Source organism: Rhinoraja longicauda, chromosome 15, assembly GCF_053455715.1.
Source record: "Rhinoraja longicauda isolate Sanriku21f chromosome 15, sRhiLon1.1, whole genome shotgun sequence".
Classification (NCBI taxonomy): Eukaryota; Metazoa; Chordata; class Chondrichthyes; order Rajiformes; family Arhynchobatidae; genus Rhinoraja; species Rhinoraja longicauda.
Window position 1 is genome coordinate 32,523,259 of NC_135967.1, and position 23,361 is coordinate 32,546,619.

The 23,361-nt window shown below is 39.6% G+C and overlaps 1 protein-coding gene across 2 annotated transcripts in view; it reads right to left on the minus strand.

The window, feature by feature from the left end:
- Positions 1-23,361, minus strand: part of LOC144600629 (MORC family CW-type zinc finger protein 4) — a 91,897-nt gene that overhangs the window by 19,938 nt on the left and 48,598 nt on the right. For both annotated transcript variants that reach the window (XM_078412450.1, XM_078412451.1), the window contains 4 exons: positions 14,177-14,284; positions 13,209-13,337; positions 10,749-10,826; positions 10,171-10,225 (listed from right to left, as the gene is read on the minus strand). In XM_078412450.1, coding sequence (XP_078268576.1) covers positions 10,171-10,225; positions 10,749-10,826; positions 13,209-13,337; positions 14,177-14,284 — 370 coding nt within the window. The remainder of the gene's footprint in view (positions 1-10,170; positions 10,226-10,748; positions 10,827-13,208; positions 13,338-14,176; positions 14,285-23,361) is intronic.

Consider the following 23,361-nt stretch of genomic DNA (forward strand, 5'->3'; position numbering starts at 1 on the left):
AACAATAAATTATTCAGTTCTCAACAACAACCATGTACTTTTATGGGGCATTAGGCTCTTGTACTCCAGGAACAAATACATAGCAGGAGGAAAGCTACTGGAAAATTCTGAAGGTGCTAAACTTTTGCAATAACCTCTAATTTTCACAATAACTTAATTTCTGAACTAATTCTTCATTTCAAGTTTATATTTCTTTGAAAATTATCAATACCTATGATCAAGTTTAATTTCTATAATATAAGAAGTATACACGTAGTTCATTTCAATAATAATGTTTAAATTCAATAATATGGGAATAATAAGGCGGTTCATTTAAATTTTAGGCAATGAACTAATTGTAATTTGCAGAATTATCAACTGGTAGCCTGATGTTGCTGCTTCTCATGGTGACTTGAGGCTACCTGTGACATATGCCCCATATATCAGGAAGGGAGAGAGCCATATACAGTCCTCACTATTTCACTATCTCTCTCTAACACCTTTTTTATTCTATCTCCGTTGCTAGGAAGCAAACTCTTTGAAAAGAACTGTGCATTTCCAGTGGATTAGCATGTGAATAACACAACAGCGGAGAGCAAGAACACAGCTGGCATCTTGAAATACACAAACTCAGGTTTCATAAGGCTTAAGAGGGAGCAAATCTTGATAACAATATTTTAAAGCATGGATATCTAATTTTTGTAATCTTTTTTAATTCGGATTTGCATTCATGCTTTGCACAGCACTAATTTGGTGCACCAAAATGTCTTAAGTTCAATCTCCGAGCAATAGTTTAAATGAATGCAAAAAAGACGGCAAGACAGAGATGTTTAAGGATGCAATTAAGATATATGGTACGGGCAAAACTAATTTTGTTTGTATTTATTCATGTTTTTGAGATATGGTCATCGCTGGCAAGGCCAGTATTTATTTCCATTCTAAAGTACACTTTAGATGGTTGTGCTGAGTCTCTTTGTTGTAAATTTTTGGGTGAATGTATTCCCACTGTCCTGGGATTTAGGATTTCGACCTAGTGACAATGAAGGACCTGTGACACACTGTGTCAGGATATTGTGCGACTTGTTGGTGACCCTGCAAGTGGTGATGTTCCAATGGAAGGGCTTAGGTATATTAGAAGACCACGTATGGCCGCACGATGCTCAGCTTCTGATCTGGTCTTATAGCTACAGCATATATGTCACTGAAAATGAAAATCAAACACCTGCAGATGATGGAAATCTGTTGTTAGTTCAACTGAATTTCTATTCAACAGATTGTTGATGGTTGGGCCTTGGTGAAGGTAATGGCATGATCTTCAGGATAGAAAATTCCACTCTCTTTTGTTGCAGATGGTTATTGACCAGCACTTTTATTTGGCTTAAATGTTACTTGCCACTTATCAGCTTATTCCTGAATGTGGTTTTGCTGCATGCAGGTATGGTCTGGTTTACTTGTTGAGGAGCTCCAAATTGAACATCACACATTCAATAGTGAAGTGATTATCCCCACTACTGACCCGTTCGTAAGTCATTGATGTAGCAGCTAAAGTCACTCATCTGAAAAACCTCTGCAGTGATTTCTTAGGCTGGGAGTATTGGTATCCAACCAATGGAGTCTTTTCTGTCTGATGCCCACTAATTTGAGGTTTACCAGGGATCCTTGTGTACTATATTGTGTTCAATGTTCTCAGCTATTTCTTGATATCACATTGAAGAGACTTAAACTTGAAACTGTAATTACGCTCTCTGGAAAAAGTCTAGAGGATCATCTATTCTGTGCTTCTGGCTGAACATGATTCAGCTTTGTCTTTAGCAGTCATATGCTGACTCTGCCCATTGTTGAGGACTGAGTTTCATTTGGAGCATCCTTCTTCTGTTGCAGATGAGAAATAGCAGCACCACAGATCTGATCTATTAGATTGCTTATATCTATTGTGTTATTTTACAGTTTAGCAATTATGCAATTCTGTACTGCAGCTTCATTCAGATGGCACTTCATAATTGTTAGGTATGCCTGGTAGTGCTTCTGACATGTTCTGCTGCATCCTTTGTTGAACTAAGCTTGATCCCCTGCTATGAATGTACTGGTAGGGTCAAGGTTATTGTGGTGATGCTGCTGATCAACATGACTCGTGAATGCCCATTTTTTGAACTGCCAGACGCTCATCATATCCGCTGTGCTTTGCAACCTGATAAAAAGCTGTACACAGTGTGAAGATGGATTTTGTCTACATCAGATATTGGATGGTTATTTCCACCAACACATCTGCCACCAGCAGTTTGGCAAGGACGAGTTTGTCAAATTAGTGCTCCAACTACCTACTCCAGGCCCAGTTTGACAACTGTCTTTGACAGAGCTGTTACGCCAAAGCATGCATGGTGATGAACATTGAAGAATTCCATCCAAAGTATGGGAGATTTCAACATGCAGGTAGACTGGGGAAATCAGCTTGGTACTGGACCCCAAGTAAGGGAATTTGTGGAGTGTCTTCCGAGATTGATTCTTAGAGCAGCTTGTACTGGAGCGTCCCAGGAAGAAGGGAACTCTGGATTTAGTGTTGTGTAATGAACTGGATTTGATAAGGGAACTCAAGGTAAAAGAGCCATTAGGAGGTAGTAACCATAATATAAGTTTTAATCTACAATTTGAGAGGGAGAAGGGAAAATCGGAAGTGTCAGTATGACAGTTGAGCAAAAGGGACTATGGAGGCACGAGGGAGGAGCTGGCCAATGTTGACTGGGAAGAGACTCTAGCAGGGAAGACGGTGGAACAACAATGGCAGGTATTTCTGGAAATAATACAGAGGGTGCAGGATCAGTTCATTCCAACAAGGAAGAAAGATTCTAAGGGGAATAAGAGACGACCGTTGCTGACAAGGGAAGTTAAGGACAGTATAAAAATGAAAGGGAAGAAGTATAACATAGCAAAGATGAGTGGGAAGCCAGAGGATTGGAAAACTTTTAAAGAGCAACAGAAGATAACTAAAAAGGCAATACGGGGAGAAAAGATAAGGTACGAAGGTAAGCTAGCCAAGAATATAAAGGAGGATAGTAAAAGCTTCTTTAGGTAAATGAAGAGAAAAAAAATAGTTAAGACAAATGTGGGTCCCTTGAAGACAGAAGCAGGTGAATTTATTATGGAGAACAAGGAAATGGCAGACGAGTTGAACCGGTACTTTGGATCTGTCTTCACTAAGGAAGATACAAACAATCTCCCAGATGTACTAGTGGCCAAATGTCCTATGGTGACGGAGGAACTAAAGGAAATTCACATTCGGCAGGAAATGGTGTTGGATAGACTGATGGGACTGAAGGTTGATAAATCCCCAGGGCCTGATGGTCTGCATCCCAGGGTACTCAAGGAAGTGGCTCTAGAAATCGTGGACGCATTGGTGATCATTTTCAAACGTTGTATAGACTCAGGATCAGTTCCTGTGGATTGGGGGATAGCTAATGTTATCCCACTTTTTAAGAAAGAAGGGAGAGAGAAAACAGGGAATTGTAGACCAGTTAGCCTGACATCGGTGGTGTGGAAGATGCTGGACTCAATTATAAAAGATGAAATAGCGGAACATTTGAATAGCAATAACAGGATCGGTCTGAGTTAGCATGGATTTACGAAGGGGAAATCATGCTTGACTAATCTTCTGGAATAGTTTGAGGATGTAACTAGGAAAATGGACAGGGGAGAGCCGGTGGATGTAACGTACCTAGACTTTCAGAAAGCCTTTGATAAGGTCCCACATAGGAGATTTGTGGGCAAAATTAGAGCACATGGTATTGGGGGCAGGGTACTGACATGGATAAAAAATTGGTTGGCAGACAGGAAACAAAGCGTAGGGATTAACGGGTCCCTTTCAGAATGGCAGGCAGTGACTAGTGGGGTACCGCAAGGCTCGGTGCTGGGACCACAGCTATTTACAATATACATTAATGATTTAGATGAAGGGATTAAAAGTAACATTAGCAAATTTGCAGATGACACAAAGCTGGGTGACAGTGTGAACTGTGAGGAGATGCTATGAGAATGCAGGGTGACTTGGACAGGTTGTGTGCATGGGCAGATGCAGGTTAATGTGGATAAATGTGAGGTTATCCACGTTGGTGGTAAGAACAGGAAGGCAGATTATTATCTGAATGGTGTCAAATTAGGAAAAGGGGAAGTACAACGAGATCTGGGTGTCCTTGTTCATCAGTCACTTAAAGTAAGCATGCAAGTACAGCAGACAGTGAAGAAAGCTAATGGCATGTTGGCCTTCATAAAAAGAGGATTTTATCTTGCTGGATAAAATAGTTAGGCACCCGCCTAAAGGTATGCAAAATCAACCATGTAAAATCAACAATACAGTGTACATTTGAATCACATATCCAACAAAAGTGTTAGAAAACACAAAAGGGAATTAATTAGTCAATCAGTTAAGCTTTTACATCAATTGGAACAATGCAACAAATTATCATATGGTGTGAAGTCACTAAGTGTCCACAAAAGAGTAGTAATGGATAAAATTCCAGCACTAATGCCTAACACTAGTAGATAAGAATTAGCCACCATCAGCCAAACTGCATAAGTACAGCTCTGACACTTACTTTATCTTATAATACAGAAAATTGTGCAGTTGTGTTAATTCATACCAATTTTGTAAATGATTATAAAGAAAGAATATTCTCATTACTGATGCCATAATAGAAGTTATTGCTCACCATGCTGAAGGTTGGGTTCGGCCAGGTGTACTCAACTTCACAAATAATTGCATAGATCTCAAATTGATTATGAGCTGAAACCAACTGTTCCTGACATCAAAGTCTATTGCAGGGGAACAGAGGGACATTAAGCCTCTTTTGAGTGTGTTATACAGAAACAAGAGGAGTCAATCAGCTCCCTTTGTGTCTTTTGCACAGGAAAAAAGGAAATCGGCCTCATGCTCAGTTTGTTAAAGAGGAACAGGCAGACGTGATTGCGTGCTCATTGAAACTGTTACACAGGAAAAGGAGAAGTCCATTCTATTCCCTGAAACCTGATGCACAGAAACAGGAGACTATCAGCTCCCAATGAGCTTGATACAAAACCTCAGAAGGAAACCACTCTGTCCCCTCAGCCACTACATTTAATGCAATATCAGCAGAAGCCAATTTCCCACTGAGTTTAGGAATTCAGGAGTGCCCAACTCATCGACAGAAAAAGCAGAATGTAACCAAGAAACTGCTAAAAAAAAATAATTGTCAGTGACAGCCAGGAAGAATAGAGTCCAGCTGTAACTTCCCAGTCACGAATGGACCATAAGTGTGACTTTCCCCATTCAGCAAAATAAGGAAAAAATTATTCTCATCAAATGAAACTCTTTCGCCACCATTTTTGTGGAGAGAAGAATAATTGTAAATTAAGCCATGTCTCTTCAGTGAAAATGCAAAACTTATATATTTGTTTTCATAATCCTATTTTTGAATCTGGCCAAGGAACTATCATTTTGAGATGTTCTTCAAAATAAATGTGTTAATTAATTTTAGGAATTCAATTTGAATTTTTCAATAGTATTTAACATATTGCAGGAAAAGACAGAAACCCCCCATGAAATTGAAACAAGCAAACTCAACAGTTGTAGATGATACATGCATGCATTGGGCCTCCAAACCACAAAGTTCTGAGATAGAACGAACAGTAATATCAACAAAACCATGTCATTCTCAAGGCAGAGATATTAGTCTACATCTTCTCAACAATAGACTGCGATAGGAAAAGATTTTAATAGAGTCATACAGCACGGAAACAGGTCATTCAGTCCTACTTGCCCATGCTGCCTAAAATGCCCCATACCCACTAATCCCAACCACGGTTGGCCCGTATCCCTCTAACCTTTTCTATCCGTGTACCTGCCCAAAATCCTTTTAAATGTTGTTTTCATAACTGTCTCAACTACCTCCTCTGTCAGCTTGCTCCATATACCCACCACCCTCCGTGTGAAAATGTTGCCCCTCAGGTTCTTATTAAATCTTTCCCCTCTTATGTTAAACCTATGTCCTCTGGTTCTTGATTCCCCTACTCTGGGTAAAAGACTCTGCATTCACCCTATCTACTCCCTCATGATCTTACATGCCTCTGTAAGATCACCTCTCAGCCCCTTGCAATCCAAGGAATAAAGTCCTAGCCTAGCCAGCCTCTCCCCATAGCTCAAGCCCTCAAGTGTTGGCAATATCCTCATAAATCTTTTCTGCACTCTTTCCAGCTTCATCCAGAAACAACATTTTCAATTGAAATTCTTAAAAAAATAACTGGAAATATTGCTTTTTGACACAGACTACAAACATAAGAAATGCAGAAAAATCTCCAATACATGGAAATGAAAACTGGGATTTGTTTTCAGTCAAATTCTTTATCTCAGATCTATACCACAAATTGTTTTTCATCTTAGATTTATGTTTTGAGCAAGCTTTATCAATTCTGAGAACAGAACATTGTAAAGAGGCAGTTAAGTGACCAGTATCAAGTGTTCTGAGGCAAGATAAAGCATGCGTTTGCTTTATTCAATATATTTACCTGCCTCAAATGAGAAGTGCCAAAAGTGGACATTTGATTTCATAGGTCAGGGCATTGAGTGTATGAGTCGGGAAGTCATGATTGGTTTATTTGAGTGTCTGGGCTGCGTCCACAATTCATTGCAATTTCTTGCGGTCTTGGAAGAAGCTGTTCCCAAACCAAGCTGTGAAGTATCCTGATAAAATGCTTTCTATGATGCATCTGTAGAAGTTGGTGAGAGTTGTAGGGGACATGCCGAACTTCCTAAGCCTTCTAAGGATGTAGAGGCGTTGGTGTGTTTTCTTGGTCATTACTTCAAGATGGGTGGTCCAGGTGAAGTTGATGGTGAGGAGCCAGCACTGCCCTTGCAGCTGCGGCTTGCCTGCAGTCCTTATTGTTGAACTGCGGGAATTTTTTCAAATTTTCATTTCACTGCACATTTATGTGTATGTGACAAATAAATTGACTATTGACTATTGATATTGACGCCATGGAATTTGAAGTTTTCCACGTTTCCTATTTCTGCACCGTCAATACAAACTGGGGTATGTGTACTACTACACTTTCTGAAGTTAATCACTATCTCCTTTGCCTTGCTGACATTGAGAGAAAGGTCGGTGTCTCGAAATCAGGACCCGAGGGTCTCGATCGCCCTCCTGTCCTCCTTCTCATCATTATTTGATCTCAAACATTGTTAGGCTGTAACAGCCAACATAGAAGAGATAGCCCTATTCTGTAACATACATTAAGCCGAGTCATGAACTATATAACTGAGGTACAGTGAAAAGCTTTTGTTGTGTCAGCAGAAAGACAATACATGATTACAATCGAGTCATTTACAGTGTATAGATACATGATACGGGAATAAGGTTCAGTGCAAGGTAAAGCCAGCAAAGTCCGATCAGGGATAGTCCGAGGGTCACCAATGAGGAAGATCGTAGTTCAGCACTATAAGAAGATAACTGCAGATGCTGGTACAAATCAAAGGTATTTATTCACAAAATGCTGGAGTAACTCAGCAGGTCAGGCAGGATCTCGGGAGACAAGGAATGGGTGACGTTTCGGGTCGAGACCCTTCTTCAGACTTCAGACAGTAGTTCAGCACTGCTCTCTGGTTGTGGTAGGATGATTCAGTTGCCTGATTACAGCTGGGAAGAAACTGTCCTGGAATCTTCTCACACTTCTATACCTTTTGCCTGATGGGAGAGGGGAGAAGAGTGTAGCCAGGGTGCGACTTGTCCTTGATTATGCTGCTGGGCTTGCTGAGGCAGCACGAGGTAGCAATGGAGTCAATAGAAGGGAGGTTAGTTTGTGTGAGCTGTGTCCACAATTTGGTGCAATTTCTTGCGGTCTTGGATGGAGCTGTTCCCAAACCAAGCTGTGATGCATCCTGATAAAATGCTTTCTACGGTGCATCTCTAGACATTGGTGAGATTTATAGAGGGCATGCTAAACATCCTAAGCCTTATAAGGAAGTAGAGACATTGGTGTGCTTTCCTAGCGAGATGGAAACGTCACCTATTCCTTCTCTCCTGAGATGAGTCTGAAGAAAGGTCTCGACCCGAAACGTCACCTATTCCTTCTTTCCCGAGATGCTGCCTGACCCGCTGAGTTACTCCAGCATTTTGTGTCTACCTTTCCTAGTCATTGCTTCAATATGGGTGGTCGAGGAGAAGTTGCTGGTGATATTGACTCCTAGGAATTTGGTTTTCAACCATCTCTACTTTAGTGGCATCAATGCAAACTGGGGTATGTGTACCGCTTCGCTTCCTGAAGTGAATCACTATCTCCTTTGCCTTGCTTACATTGAGAGAAAGGTTGTTGTCTCAACATCAGGACGCAAGGTTCTCGATCTCCTTCCTGTACACCGTCTCATTATTATTTGATCTCAAACATTGTTAGGCTGTAACAGCCAACACAGAAGTGATTGCCCTATTCTGTAACATATATTAGGCCTAGTCAAGACCTATACAAGAACCGTCTGCAGAAATCATACTTATGATACTGCAAAATATCTTTGATGGAATCAACCGTCTGGAGCTTTCAAATTACAGTCAAATTAGTTCTCAAAAGGAACCTGCTATTTCTTTATACCAAGGGTTGTTTACTATATTGTCAGGAAAATAAACCACATTTCCCACACAAAATTTGAATGCAGTGTGACTATTTTCCTGATAAAGGTGGAACTTGTGATAGGACATCATATCATCTTTTTTCCTTATGACACAGAAGGAGGCAGCCAACACATCGAGTTCATGCAGGATCTCAAAAGTGTTCCATTCCCACACTTATTTCCTTGCAACCTATTCTATCTCAGACAGACATGACCATGTCCAGTTGATTGTCCTATGATCCACCTACACTCGTGCTAATTTACAATGGCCAAATAACTGCACACCTTGGCTATGTAGGAGAAAACCCATGCAATCACAGGAGAAAACCTGTGCAATCACAAGATGCACAGGAGGTCAGAGTGAGCCTGGGAAACTGGAGCTGTAGCACCTGCAGTGCCAGTGTGCAAGTTGCAAAAGCAGACTACAGATTGAAACATCTCAAATCTTTATTGGTCAGTACAAGAGGCGGAAATGCACTTCACAGCTGAATCACTGGGAAACTACAATAGTTTTATTGTAGAACAATTACTCTGTTGAATATTGTCAATGTATGGATAAGCTATGAGACTCTCGATTATCCTATAGTTGATATACAAATGAACTAATGCAATAGTTTGAAACTACTAATAACTGGGGAACCATAGTACAATAAATATCTACATTAAAATATCTTCTCAATTGTACTTTGTAAGCCAGGATGAACAGACGCTTATGACAATTTCTTGTATTCAGTGAATGCAGAAAACATGGCTGGAACATTGGATTCACTGCTAGGATTTGTATATAGTCACACAATTTTGGTAATGAGTATAAGAACAAGAAATTTTAGTTATATGCAATTGAAAACATGTTGCTTAACATTGCTTAAATAATTTCTCGCATATCTAAAGGTAGAAAAAATATTGTTAACTCAAGTTAATAGTGTACAGATACATACATAAACATAGGTCACACTCGTGATGCCATTTTGTAATTCGAAGGAATCATTAAAAGTAAGTTCAGTACACATTTAAATCATTTATCCAACTTGAGTGCTTAACCAGGGAAAAAGTTATGATCCAGCTCTTGGCTGAACAAAGTATAATCTATTTGCCTATCAGTATGAAATATAACTTGGTGTAAATAATTTAACAAGAGACAGCTCACAGTTTTCAAAGCTAATTTGAATCTACTTTGGAAACTAAGTAAATAGTAGATTATTGTGGTATGGGTTTGTGGCATTGAAGTGTGATTTCTGCAGTCCTTCTGGCTTGGTTTTTAAAGAAGCCACCATAAATCTCAGAAAAGTCCTTCTCTCTTACAACATTAATTATTGGAGCCCAGACAATAGACTGGGTTAACCAGTGGCCTTAATTACAGGCACTCTCATACCATTACATTGGTTACACTAGAGATTGTGTGCTACACAGCATTTAGATCTTGCTTTTTCACAAAGGGTTCGATTAGGATATGACTCTTTCCCTGATGAAGTTTTCAAGTTTGGAGTATCACATACATACATAAGTCACCTGGAATTGTCTACAGCTGTTTATATAAGAGATTATTTTATATTTGTATAATTTCTTACCATGAGACTCTCTTGTTCCAAAGACTTTGTTCTTTTTCTCTCCAGACTTTGATCACTAAGAGAAAACATTGCACATTAAATTGAAAATATGGTAACAATCTAAAATAGCTGCGAGGTCTTTGGTTTTTACCATGCTAGAGAAGAGGTAAAGATTCCCCCACCAATTTTATTAAATTCTCCTGAAGCCTACTATTAGCTAATCTATTAAAATTATTAATAGATAGAATAAAATAGAGGGAACAGAATACTTTTAGTATTTGAGGGCTCAAGAATGAGAGGCACAACAAAATAAATGAAAGGTCCTTGGCGCAGATGAGGGATCTTTTATCTTAAATATTAGCATTTTCTCTCACACAGTCAGATGGTGCCTGATCTGATTACTGCTTCCAAACATAATTATTTAAGATTAAATTAAATTTAAGATAGGAACCAGAAAATTTTTAATCACTATTTATTAATGGCTGGAAATAAAGGGAATGTCATCAATTGAAAATAGGTTAAATAAGTGGTTGAACCTGAAATAGAAATATGCTTGTCTCCATCTTGCAAACAGACCATTTTTCTCAGTGATACTTAACTGTTTTTTTGATGTTTTCTCGTAACTGGGTGTAATCTCATCATCACTTTCTTCTGGTTCCTCTGGTATAGAACAGTCTCTAAAATGAAAACAAGTCTACATGTTAGCATTTTATCATCATACATGTTATTTATTACCCTGTAGAATAGACATTAATATTTCTTTGGAGGCTAACAGACTACTTATTCCACAAGAAGCTGCAGTAGCAAAATGATCCATGAAACTGGAGGTGTTTACAGCAATGTTTGAATTCCACCATGGATGAGGAACTAACATTTGTTAATTAGATGGATCTGCAATTTAAAAGCTGATGTCAATGACAGTAATCAAGACAGTCGTCAATGACAGTCTGAAGATAGGTCTCGACCCGAAAAGTCACCCATTCCTTCTCTCCTGAGATGCTGCCTGACCTGCTGAGTTACTCCAGCATTTTCTGATACCTTCGATTTGTACCAGCATTTGCAGTTATTTTCCTACAGTAATCAAGAAACTATTGGATGATTGTAATTTGCAGATTGTAAAGGAAATCCACCATCTTTACTTGATCTGGTCCATCGGTGACTCCATATTAACAACAAATGCATTTGATGTTGCATGCCCTCTCAAATTGCTTATCATCCACTCAGTTATATCAATGTGCTACCAGAAACTATCGGAACAAAACTGGAAGGCACATTAATCAACAAAGTCAAGACTGTGAAAATCCTGCTCCAAAGGCATGTTGAAATTGTGTGGAGTTTCCATAGACTAATGGCAGTACAATTTGGCATAGATTAAATGATAACATCCTATGTGCATGTCCACGTGCAAGACTGCACCTTGATCCGGGGGGGGGTGGCAAATGCCCTAGAAACCTGATGTCAGTGTGGCACAGTCAGTACGAGGGGGGGGACCTCAATTGTCTCTGAACTCCATTTAATCTCATGGCATCAGGTCACGCATAAGCATGAAAATCAGCTGCTAATTATCATCTTCCCCCTTGCCCCATTGATGAATTGTTTGTCCCCCATGTTGAGCAGTATTTGAAGAAAGCCAGTTAGGCCATTTCAGCGTCTTTCTTCAAGAGGACATCAGCATAATCACCTTTAATTGGCTGGGCAAGTCCTAAAGGATGTTTGTCTCCTTTCACAAAGTGAAAGGAAAACCCTTGACCCAGTTCTCATTAATCTATCAGACATCGGAACATCTGGCCATAACACTATTGAGCATCACACACTCCTTGTAAAGATGAGGCCCTGTCTTCACTCTAACGTGTTATGCGAAACCACTGACCACACCAATCTGCAAACTCTTATTGAAAGGAAGAGTTATCTGTGTATACAGTTACAACTGAGCTTTCAGTGCAAAGTGCGGATGTTGACATTAAGCTGACTCTAATTTGATTATTCAGTCAATAATGCTCAATATCACAAACTGTTATCTTACATCAAAGGTTTATCATGGTTTTATTATAGGCTGATCTGTATCCCACCATTATTGGTGCAAACCTTCAGAGTGAATTTGCAGGTCACTGTAGGTGTTTAGCTGATTTCCATTGGAGTGTTGTCTTTGCAGCAGATCATACCTAGTCAATTATGGGACTAAAGGAGCACAAGCAGCACCAGTCTTATTGAAAAATTAAGCTACTAATCTGGTGCTTAATTTTAAAGCTACTACACAGGACTACATCTGTACTAAACAATGCAAGCTATGTCAATTTAAAAAAAAAACCTATGTTCCACAATAATGAATCTGATCAAAGCTCAGTCATTCTGAAACATCCAGTTCAGAATGGAGGAGGTCAATTAACCAACAGTTGATATCCTGATCTTCAATGTAAGCACAAAAAACAGGACTGAAGCAGCTCCACCAAGAAGTGCCAAGTGATGAATCAGCTCAGTTTACTTTTGAAATACCTATCGTAAGCCAATTTGATCTATGCGCTATTAAGAAACAGCAGAGACCACTCGAATCCTTGCTATGGATCCTGACAATTTTCTCACTGGAATGTCGATGGCATGTTTCAGAACTGTCTATGACCATAACCAAGCTGTTTCACGTTTATGCAACTGGGATCAAGTAAATCCCGAGGATTACAAAGGGTGTTGGAATAAACTTAAGAGGGAAATCAGGGGGGGGAGCTAAAGGATACACGAGATAGGTTTGAAAGACTAGGTAAAGGAGAATCAATCACACATCCTAAATTGCAAATTAGGTGATCTGAACAATATCACTCCCCAACGTGCCGACTAATTGAGGCTTACCACTTGAACTTAATGTATTAGAGCTGTTGTCCAAATGGTACAGATTTTCACAAGTTAAATCAGCCACACTAATGCAATATGAAGAACATATTTTCAGATGACTCTGGTCATATATGATTACCCCACTGTAACCCTTTTTTTTTTTAAACAGCAATTTTACCAATTAAATTTAAGAGATCTGTATCTGCTTATGGTGACAAGCACCAGATCCTCCTTACCTGAATTTAGGGTCAGGATTCATATTACAGTACCAATTTTCTGGTAATGATTCTGGGTCAACTTCTGGTGGTAATTTGCGCCATTTCATGCAGGTCTCACACTGAACCCACGCTTGATCAGGAGCAGTTCTGAATGTACAAACAACAGAATAGAATAAACTTTTTTTTTGTTTAAATATTCATACAGTAACCCTATAATAAAATGAAACATTTAATAAAGTTAGAATCAAAAGGTAGTCATCCAAGTGTTAATGACATGTCTGGCAACAATTAGTATCGACAAAGTCTGAAGTTGCCATTATGAACTCTAAACCTTAGAAAGAAACTGAATGCAAGATGAAAAAAATCTGCTACCAGCTTTGATTGCACTGCTTTCTTATACCCTCCACTCAACATTTCTGTGTGATGGTGCCCATTAAATGTTGAAGGTTAACATCATTAGCAGCAAAATGGCGCAGCTGGTAGAGCTGCTGCCTCACAACGCCAGAGACCGGGTCCCATCCTGACCTCGGTTGTTGGCTGTGTGGAGTGTACATATTCTCCTTGTGACCACGTTGGTTTCCTCTGGGTTAGGTTTCCTCTGGGTTCGGTTTCCTCTCACATCAAAACATGTACAGGTTTGTTGGTTATTGATTCTCTGTAAATTGCTCCTGGTGTAGGGAGTGGATATGAAAGTGGGATAACATAGAATTTGTGTAAATGGCTGATAAATGGTCGTATGGACCGAAGGGGCTGTTTCTGTGCTGTATTTATCAATCAATCAATTGTCTGTTTCAAAGGATATTCCACAATATTTCCAGGAGGTTGATAAACTGTTTACTGAAACATTTCATCATCCACCAATCTGCAAAATGTGGGATAAATTTTCTGGGCTTGAGGGTTTGGATGGCAGCCTGTTATCAGGACACATTAAAACTGACGCATTCAATGCATCGTTAACAAGGGAACAGGAGCCAAAAATCTCTCACCGTGGCTCTTCTATCATCTCTGTGCTATCTGCTTCCTCTTGTCTTTTCTTGATTTTCTTTTCCTTCCAGTAATCATTCAGCTTCTGCCCCAGTGCCTGTAAAGTCAACCTGAAAAACATAACTTTGTCTTTTAGGATATTGTATCAATTATAAGCAAAACTATTTTGATGCATAGATGTTTTTTGGAAGTATTTCACACTTTCATAACAGGGTGTATCTAACAAGAGCTTGAGACACACCAAAGACGGGCTCTTTTTAGAGAACCCTTAGCTGTCAAATGGGTGTGCAGAGAGTTATATTTCTGGAAGGGTCTATCACTGATCCACGACAAATACAATGCAAACAGGAGATTAATAGAACAGGAAATACAGGAGTTTCTGCAGCTTTTGTTATGGTAGCTCAACAGAAAGACATTCCCCCAGAGTATTTTCCTGCAGTGCCTAAGAAAGGTAAGTACTTGCCATCTCCTGGCATCAATATTGTGCCACACATCTTCAGGAAGTATAGTTAGAAATGAAAATGTCAAAATTTGGATCACTTTTCATCAATATCCCCTAAATTGCTACCATTCCTGTTACCGGTTAATCCTACCACCACCCCTGGTAAATGGTCATTTATCATCTGATCAACACAAATCTACTCCTTCCACAATAATGCCCTGGTGATCGACCAGTTCCACCCAGTTAATCTCACAGACTGTCCACTTTCCCCATTGATTTTAAAACATCCAAAATGCTGGGCACCATGATTTGGCCTGTGCCCAATCCGTTGAGTCAGGCACGGAGAGGAGGAGACTTGTATTTGTTAAAATTCGTAACTCCCTGTTTGTTGAGCCCAAGGCCTGATGTTCATTTATGAATGGCTTTTCTGTTTTTAGTTCAGAATTCTCTCATATGCAGGTTTATATTTTCAAATGCTTTAAGGTATTGTGTCAACATTTTCAAGAAATTCATTATAATTGATGGCTTGGCTAATTTGATTTTTTTTTACACTGAGTTTCTATTGCGATGGATAAATCTCTGGCAGGCATGTCTTCATCTGTGTAGAAACACATATCTCTAAATCTTATTTACAAACAGCGGGTGCACCAAAAATACTAATGCGTGTATTACCTGACTCAGCAATACTAATGCCGGACTCAGCAAGTAAGACAGCATCCTTTGGATGGAAATGGTAAGGTCCACATTTCAAATAAATGGCCTTTGACCAGATCTTGAAGGAAGCTCAAGGAAGTTGTAGGTAATTGAGGCTCTGTGCGCTTAACACCAACTTTAATAGCTTCATAACAACCATAGTCCCCATAGTCTATGTCAAGTGCCGGTAATGAAGGCAAATGTTACCAGCATTTTCTGGAATAGCATTTGGGCATTGCGGTTACATTGGTGAATCCCCATTCACCATATGGTTTGATATCTGGTTTCAACCTAATTATATTTTCAAGCACACTCTTATCCCCTGAGACTTTTTCTTACATATCACATTCCCCCCCCAATTTTAGCATTCTATTTTAACCATTTACACAATGGTTTACATAATCAGACATATTTATTTTCTTTCATTACTTTTGAACCATGCTTCATCATTCTTACTTGCTTCACTTAGCCAAAGATCAGTGACTTGAAATGATGTTTTCTCCGCAGAAAGATTTAGCTTAACTTGCTCAATGATATCAGCATTTTCTTTCTTCCCTCCAATAAAAATCTTTAGTTTCTCAGCACTTTTGATTAAATGCATGTTGATATTTTAAATGGGATAACCACGGGGAAAAAAAAAAAGATCTACCATGACTGATATAATTCAGAAAGCTGCAATGGCACAGAAAAATAATCACCTAAGACTTAATTCCTAAAGGTATAGCTTTAATTGCAGAAGTCACACATAAAGATCAGTCTGATGAAGGGTCTCGACCCGAAACATCACCCATTCCCTCTCTCCAGAGATGTTGCCTGACCCGCTGAGTTACTTCAGCATTTTGTGTCTACCTTCGATTTAAACCAGCATCTGCAGCTTTCTTTCCTACATAATTTACAAACTGTATTCTTCCACACCAGAGATAATATAAAAAGTCGTAAAAATGTTTCTAACTTGAGAAATTAAAAAAAAATTAAACAAATGAAACAGGACATTATCAATGGTAAAATGAGAAGTGAACATAATCCCTCTCCTCTCCCCTTCCCCCATGCACCACCCAGACTTACACCCATTTCTCACCTCCCCCTCCATTATTTCCGCTAGCTATGCATTTCGCAACTTTTCAATCATTACATCTTTTCATCTCGGACTTTATCCAACCATCTGCATATCAAAACCCCCTTTCACCACCTATTATTTGCTAGGCTTTGTCGTGCCCCTCCTCTCTTCCAGCGTTCTTTCACCAACCTCCCCCACAATCAGTATGAAGGGTTTTGACCCGAAACGTCAGCTATCCATGTTCATCAGAGATGCTGCCTGACCTCCTGAGTTACTCCAGAACTTTGTGTATTTTTTGTAAACTAGCATTTGCAGTTACTTGATTCTACTAGGAAGTGAAGTTAAGTGAGTGGGCGATGTCAACCGTGGATTTTATTGGCAGGGATGATTTAAATCCTCGGGTTAATACCACATCGGTGATGCTGATGTTGAAAGGGTCAGCAGCTTTAAGTTCCTCGGTGTGCACATCACTGAGGACCTTTCCTGGACACTGCACACGGACACAATAACAAAGAAGGCCCACCAGTGGCTCTTTTTCCTGAGAAGACTGAGGAAGTTTGGCATGAACGCCAGCATCCTCACAAACATATGCAGATGCACCATCGAGAGCCTGCTGACGGGCTGCATTAGTCTGGTACGGGAACTGTTCTGCCCACAGCCACAAATCACTACAGGGAGTGGTGAAGACGGCACAGTACATCACTGGCAACTGTCTCCCGGCCATTCAGGACATTTTCTACCGGCGGTGCCTGCGGAAGGCACGCAGCATCATCAAGGACCACAGCCACCCAGCACGCAGGCTGTTCTCCTTGTTACCATCAGGCAGTCGATACAGGAGTATGGCTGCGCGTACCACCAGACATAAGAACAGTTTCTACCATCAGGCTTCTGAACTCAACCACATTTCAAATCATATATGTTGATTATTTTTAATATTGTCTTTTTACCTATTTTTAATATTGTCTTTTTACCTTACTAATGTCATTTTAAAAATCTTATTTATCCTTGGAATATTACTGCTGAGGTGACCCGTTGTCTTGTCAAATACATTTCATTGTACCGTTGACCCTGTGCCAACCTACATATGACAAATAAAATCTATTATTATTATTATTATACGTGCAGGATTACCTCTGACAAGCTGACTTTTCAATTTAGGTAATTGCAGTGGAATCCTGCACTACACTCATTATGTTTTTAACCTTAGCGTGCCCTACCTGTCCTTATCTATATTCTGTCATTGGTAATATGATCTAAATACATAGGCTCATGTGAACCTGATTTGAGGCATCAAGCAGCCTAGCCCACTCTGCTAGAGAGAGGCAGCTAGCAAGTCCAAGGAATCTGCTCCTGAGTCTAATTTACAACAAGCGCTAAGACCAAACTTGGTGAGAGGGGGCAAAACAGTTTATTTCTCCTGACCTTAATTGCTGAGTGTCTTTCCACTCACTACCAGTCCTTGAAGAATGATAGTGAATAGTTTATGTAGAATAGCAGCAGGTATTTCATACAAGCTACAAAACATCTGCATTATTAGTACACATAAAATAATTTTTACAAAGTATAAAAATAAATTGTGCAATTTAAGATGTCTCCCCCTATTGCTCCTCACCCTAAGAAATAAATAAGTCAACTGGCTTTTGCAAAACAATGGAAACATTTTCATAATCTTGGCCTTTTGGTCTGCAAATTAGTTGCAATATTTTGATGATGAAACTTAAGGAGACTTTTTGATCAATACCCTGTTTTATCCGAAACATCACTGGAAAGACACAAAGTGTATGGGAAGGAACTGTAGATGCTGGTTTATACCGAAGATGGACACACAATGCTAGAGTAACTCAGACTGAAGACAGTCTGAAGAAGGGTTCCGACCCATTACGTCCTCCTATTCTTTTTCTCCAGACATGCTGCCTGACCCGCTGAGTTACTGTATCATTTTGTGTCTAAATGCTGGAGTAACTCAGCGGGTTAGGCAGCATCCCTGAAGAACATGAAATCCCTGTTCCTGTCTCACCGTGAACACCAACATTAGATTTCCCTTTTAAATTACCGGTTGTAGCTGCAAGCACTGGTAGACAGTCACTGAGGTCTGGTTTCACTTCCCCTTTTCCGAATCTATCACCTTTCAGATAATAATCTGCTTTTATGTTATTGAAACCAAACTGAATAACCTTAATTTTCCTACATATTATAACATCTACCATACATCTGCCTGCTCCTTCAGTGTGTCCAAAACTGGAGCTACACTGTGTCTTTCTCACGGCTCATCTCACCTAGCTATGTATCATTTGTAAATTTTCAGAGCATAGATATTTATTTTCTTCATTTCCAAATCATTTCTATTGTGAATAGCTGAAGCTATAGCATTGACACCTGTCACCTCCCACTAATCACCAGCCACCACTTGGGAATAAAACATTTATTCCTGCTCTTTGTTTCCTGTTGCCCAAGCAGTCCCAGATGCTTTAATTTTGCAAACTATATTGTGCGACTTTATTGAAAGCTTTTAGAAGGTCCAAACACACAACAATTACAGGTTCTCAGTTCTCTGAGCATTGTAATGCTCGAGTTCCATTTCTTGGATCCTTGCTGTCTCCATCCGAATCCATTCCTTGTCTCCAAGCACACTTTTTAAAATGAACCCTAGCAAATTTACTACTCTTACATATTTTAAAATGAACCCTAGCAAATTTACTACTCTACCTTGAGCATGCCCATTGTTTTCCTGCCTGTGCACTGCCTCAAAGAGTTACGCACCATGTCATCTGCATCATGATCGCTCCATAGTGAATCCATCCACTGCTCCAACTGCGGAATGCAGTCAGTCAGAAACTGTTATTGGATATATTTCCTGTACATATGATCATAACTGATAGGAGCAGAATTAGGCCAATTGGTCCATCAAGTCTACTCTGCCATTCAATCATGGCTGATCTATCTCTTCCTCTACATTTTGCATTCTGTTTATTTTTTTCTCTTGCAGGCCCTTAATTCTCTTTAGTTTAAGGTATTGATTTATGTCTGGGAACTTATTCTACCCCAAATACTACTTACTACAAAGCAAACAGTTAACATCCAAAATTATACCAGCAAAGAAAGCGAAATGGAAGAGAAAGCTCACAGATTACAAAATATTTGAGTAAAATAGGTGATTAAAAAAAAACAAAAAAACTGACAAATGTAAAATGCAGCAAACATATGAAGTATACGTAACACATACAATTCATAAATTATACTGAAACTGCTCGTGCTATAGTTCAAAGAAATCTAGGGGTATTTGTTGATTCAATACCAATGATGTGCAAGCAGTCAAAACAAGCACTATATATTGGTATTGATTTATTATTGTCATGTGTACTGAGGGACAGTGAAAAACATTGCTTTGTATGCTATCCGGGCAGATCATACCAAAAGAGAAAATAAACAGAATACAAAATTTAGTGTTACCACTACAGAATAAGGACAGATTAAAAAAGAAGTGCAGGGGCTGCAACGAGTTAAATTGGAAGATCGGGAATACATTTTTTTGCATATGAGAAACTTAGTATATGAGGAACCACACTAAACTGTGTGTGAGGAAAGACACGAATAAGTTCCTACCGTGCATTGGTCAGACTCCACTAAGACCATTATGACTGCCCAAGAAATATGAGAGACAGTGAAAGCATTGTGGACAAGATTCTCAGCACAAGACTTGAGATCTGGAGAGGAGAATGGTGGCTTTTTGTTTCTAGTGTTATATTCAAGCAAATTATTGGCTGGCCACAGTAGAGAAAGAACTGAATTTGTAGAAGTAAGTGGAATTGGTAAAAAAAAAATTGTTGCTTTTTCTCCCCTGTGGCCATACAGCCTTAAGTAAAGGTTTCTCCAGTGGTGATCTTGCAAAGACATCAAAGATTGTTACAAGTTTAATAAATATTAATCAGAAAAATGAATTGATTGAGATTAAACTAAAACAGACAAACGGCAGTTAAATTTAGAAACAGATACCAATAGCGGGCCACACAGGGGCGCAGCGGTAGAGTTGTTGCTTTACAGGGCCAGAGACCCGGATTCGATCCTGACTACAGGTGCTGGCTGTAGGACGTTTGTACGTTCTCCCTGTGACTGCATGTGTTTTTATCCAGGTGCTCTGTTTTGAATTCTAGTGTGTAGAATAGAACTAGTGTATGGGTGATTGTTGGTTAGCGTGGACTCGATGGGGCGAAGGGCCTGTTCCCACGCTATATCTCGAAACCAAACAATAAATTATTCCTTACATATGGATAGATCAATACTTGAATGAAGCAATGAAGACCACATCCATGAAATCATTTATGAAACAAATGGATATTTCACCATGAAGTATAAATTACTGGAGGATTTGAACTGGATCCATAATTTGAAAGCATTTTTAATCTATATTTCAAAGTTTACACTTTAAAAATATACAGCGAAGGTAAGACATTAAAAAGTACCAATACATCAGTGAGGTTATTGTAATAACCATGCATGTAATCTACAGGACTATTTCATTGCTGAAACCCTGCGGTTTAAAAAAATGATGTGTACAGATGAATTTTGTACCAGAGCACAAGTGCTGCCCGATATTTGACAGAACACATGAATTGCTAAAATTTATCCTGGCAGTTAAGCTTTAACAGTATGTGGTAAACGTCTTTATCTGCTCTCGGCAATGTTCGTGGACAGCAGAGTAGGATATCCTTTGTTGCTGAAGTTCCTGTACAACAACCACATAAATACCCACAGGGGGGTTGAGTTTTGAAAGCAAAATACTTCTTTCAGAGCATCTTGTACAAAGCACTGACTGAAAAGCTAAGCAACAAACCAAATATGATTATCGGCCTGAAGTAAAAATTATCAGCTTGAAAACGCAATTGCTTTTTATTCATTTTGACAGCCTTTCATTATGGAAAATATTTCTGGAAAAAAATTCTACAAAGAAATATGATAATGAACATCTCCTGATTGTTTCAAGTCACTCGGAAATTTGACCACCCACAAGTCTCTCACCCTAATTCCACATCAATGGTACTTGGAATAATGCACACAGAATGAATCTTCTGGATCACTACAGGGAAACATGTAGAAACACTACAAATAGTACCACAAGGAGGCCCGCTCCGTCATTTAATACAATCATGGCTAATCTTCAACCACAACATTTTCTTCTGCCCTTTCACCATATCCCATGATTCCTCTGCTATCCAGAAATCTATTAATCTCTATTTTGAAATAAATTGCCAAGTCTCCATAGCCATCTGGTTCTGGCAAATGATAGTAAGAAACTTCACGATTACACTCAAAACCAATTTTTACAATAAAGGTCAATATACCATTAGCCTTCCCTCCCCCTTGACTCTGAGTCTGAAGAAGGGTTTCGACCCAAAACATCAACTATTTATTTTCTCCAGAGTTGCTGCCTGACCCGCTGAGTTACTCCAGCATTTTGTGTCTATCAACCAGCATCTGCAGTTTCTTCCAACCATTAGCCTTCTTGATACATAGATACATAGAAAATAGGTGCAGGAGTAGGCCATTTGACCCTTCGAGCCAGCACTGCCATTCAATGTCATCATGGCTGATCATCCACAATCAGCACCCCGTTCCTGCCTTCTCCCCATATCCCTTGATTCCACTAGCCCTAAGAGCTCTATCTAACCCTCTTTTGAATGCATCCAGTGAATCGGCCTCCACTGCCTTCTGAGGCAGAGAATTCCACAATTTCACAAGTCTCTGGGTGAAAAAGTTTTTCGTCATCTCAGTTCTAAATGACCTACCCCTTATTCTTAAACTGTGGCCCCTGGTTCTGGACTCCCCCAACATCGGGAACATGTTTCCTGCATCTAGCGTGTCCAATCCCTTAATAATTTTATGTTTCCATAAGATCCCCTCTCAACCTAAATTCCAGTGAATGAATATAAGACCAGTCATTCCATTCTGTCATCATATGGCAGTCCCGCCATCCAGGGAATTAACCTTGTGAACTTACGCTGCACTCCCTCAATAGCAAGAATGTCCTTCCTCAAATTAGAAGACCAAAACTGCATATAATACTCCAGGTGTGGTCTCACCAGGGCCCTGTACAACTGCAGAAGGGCCTCTTTGCTCCTATACTCAAATCCTCGCTTTATGAAGGCCAACATGCCATTAGCTTTCTTCACTGCCTGTTGTACTTGCATGCTTACTTTCAGTGACTGATGTACAAGGACACCCAGGTCTCATTACACTTCCCCTTTTCCTAATCTGACACAATTCAGATAATAATCTGCCTTCTTGTTCTTGCCACCAAAGTGGATAATCTCACATTTAACCACATTATACTGCATCTGCCATGCATCTTCCCACTCACCCAACCTATCCAAGTCACCCTGCATGCCACTCAGCTTTGTGTCATCTGCAAGTTTGCTAATGTCACTTTTAATTCCTTCATCTAAATCATTAATATATAATGTAAATAGCTGCGGTCCCAGCACTGAGCCTTGCGGCACCCCACTAGTCACTACCTGCCATTCTGAAAGGGACCCGTTAATTCCTACTCTGTTTCCTGTCTGCCAACCAATTTTCTATCCATGTCAATACCCTACCCCCAATACCATGTGCTCTAATTTTGCTCACTAATCTCCTGTGTGGGACCTTATCAAAGGCTTTCTGAAAGTCCAGATACACTACATCCACTGGCTCTCCCTTATTCATTTTACATGTTACATCCTCAAAAAATTCCAGAAGATTAGTCAAGCAAGATTTCCTCTTCATGACTTGGAGAAATCTTGTTACTGCTTTCCAAATGCACCGCTATTACATCTTTAATAATTTACCCCAGCATCTTCCCCACCGCCGTTGTCAGGCTAACTGGTCTATAATTCCCTGCTTTCTTTCTCCCTTCTTTCTTAAAAAGTGACATAACATTAGCCTCCAATCAACAGGAACTGATCCAGAATCTATAGAACATGGGAAAATGATCACCAACGTGTCCAACATTTCTAGAGCCA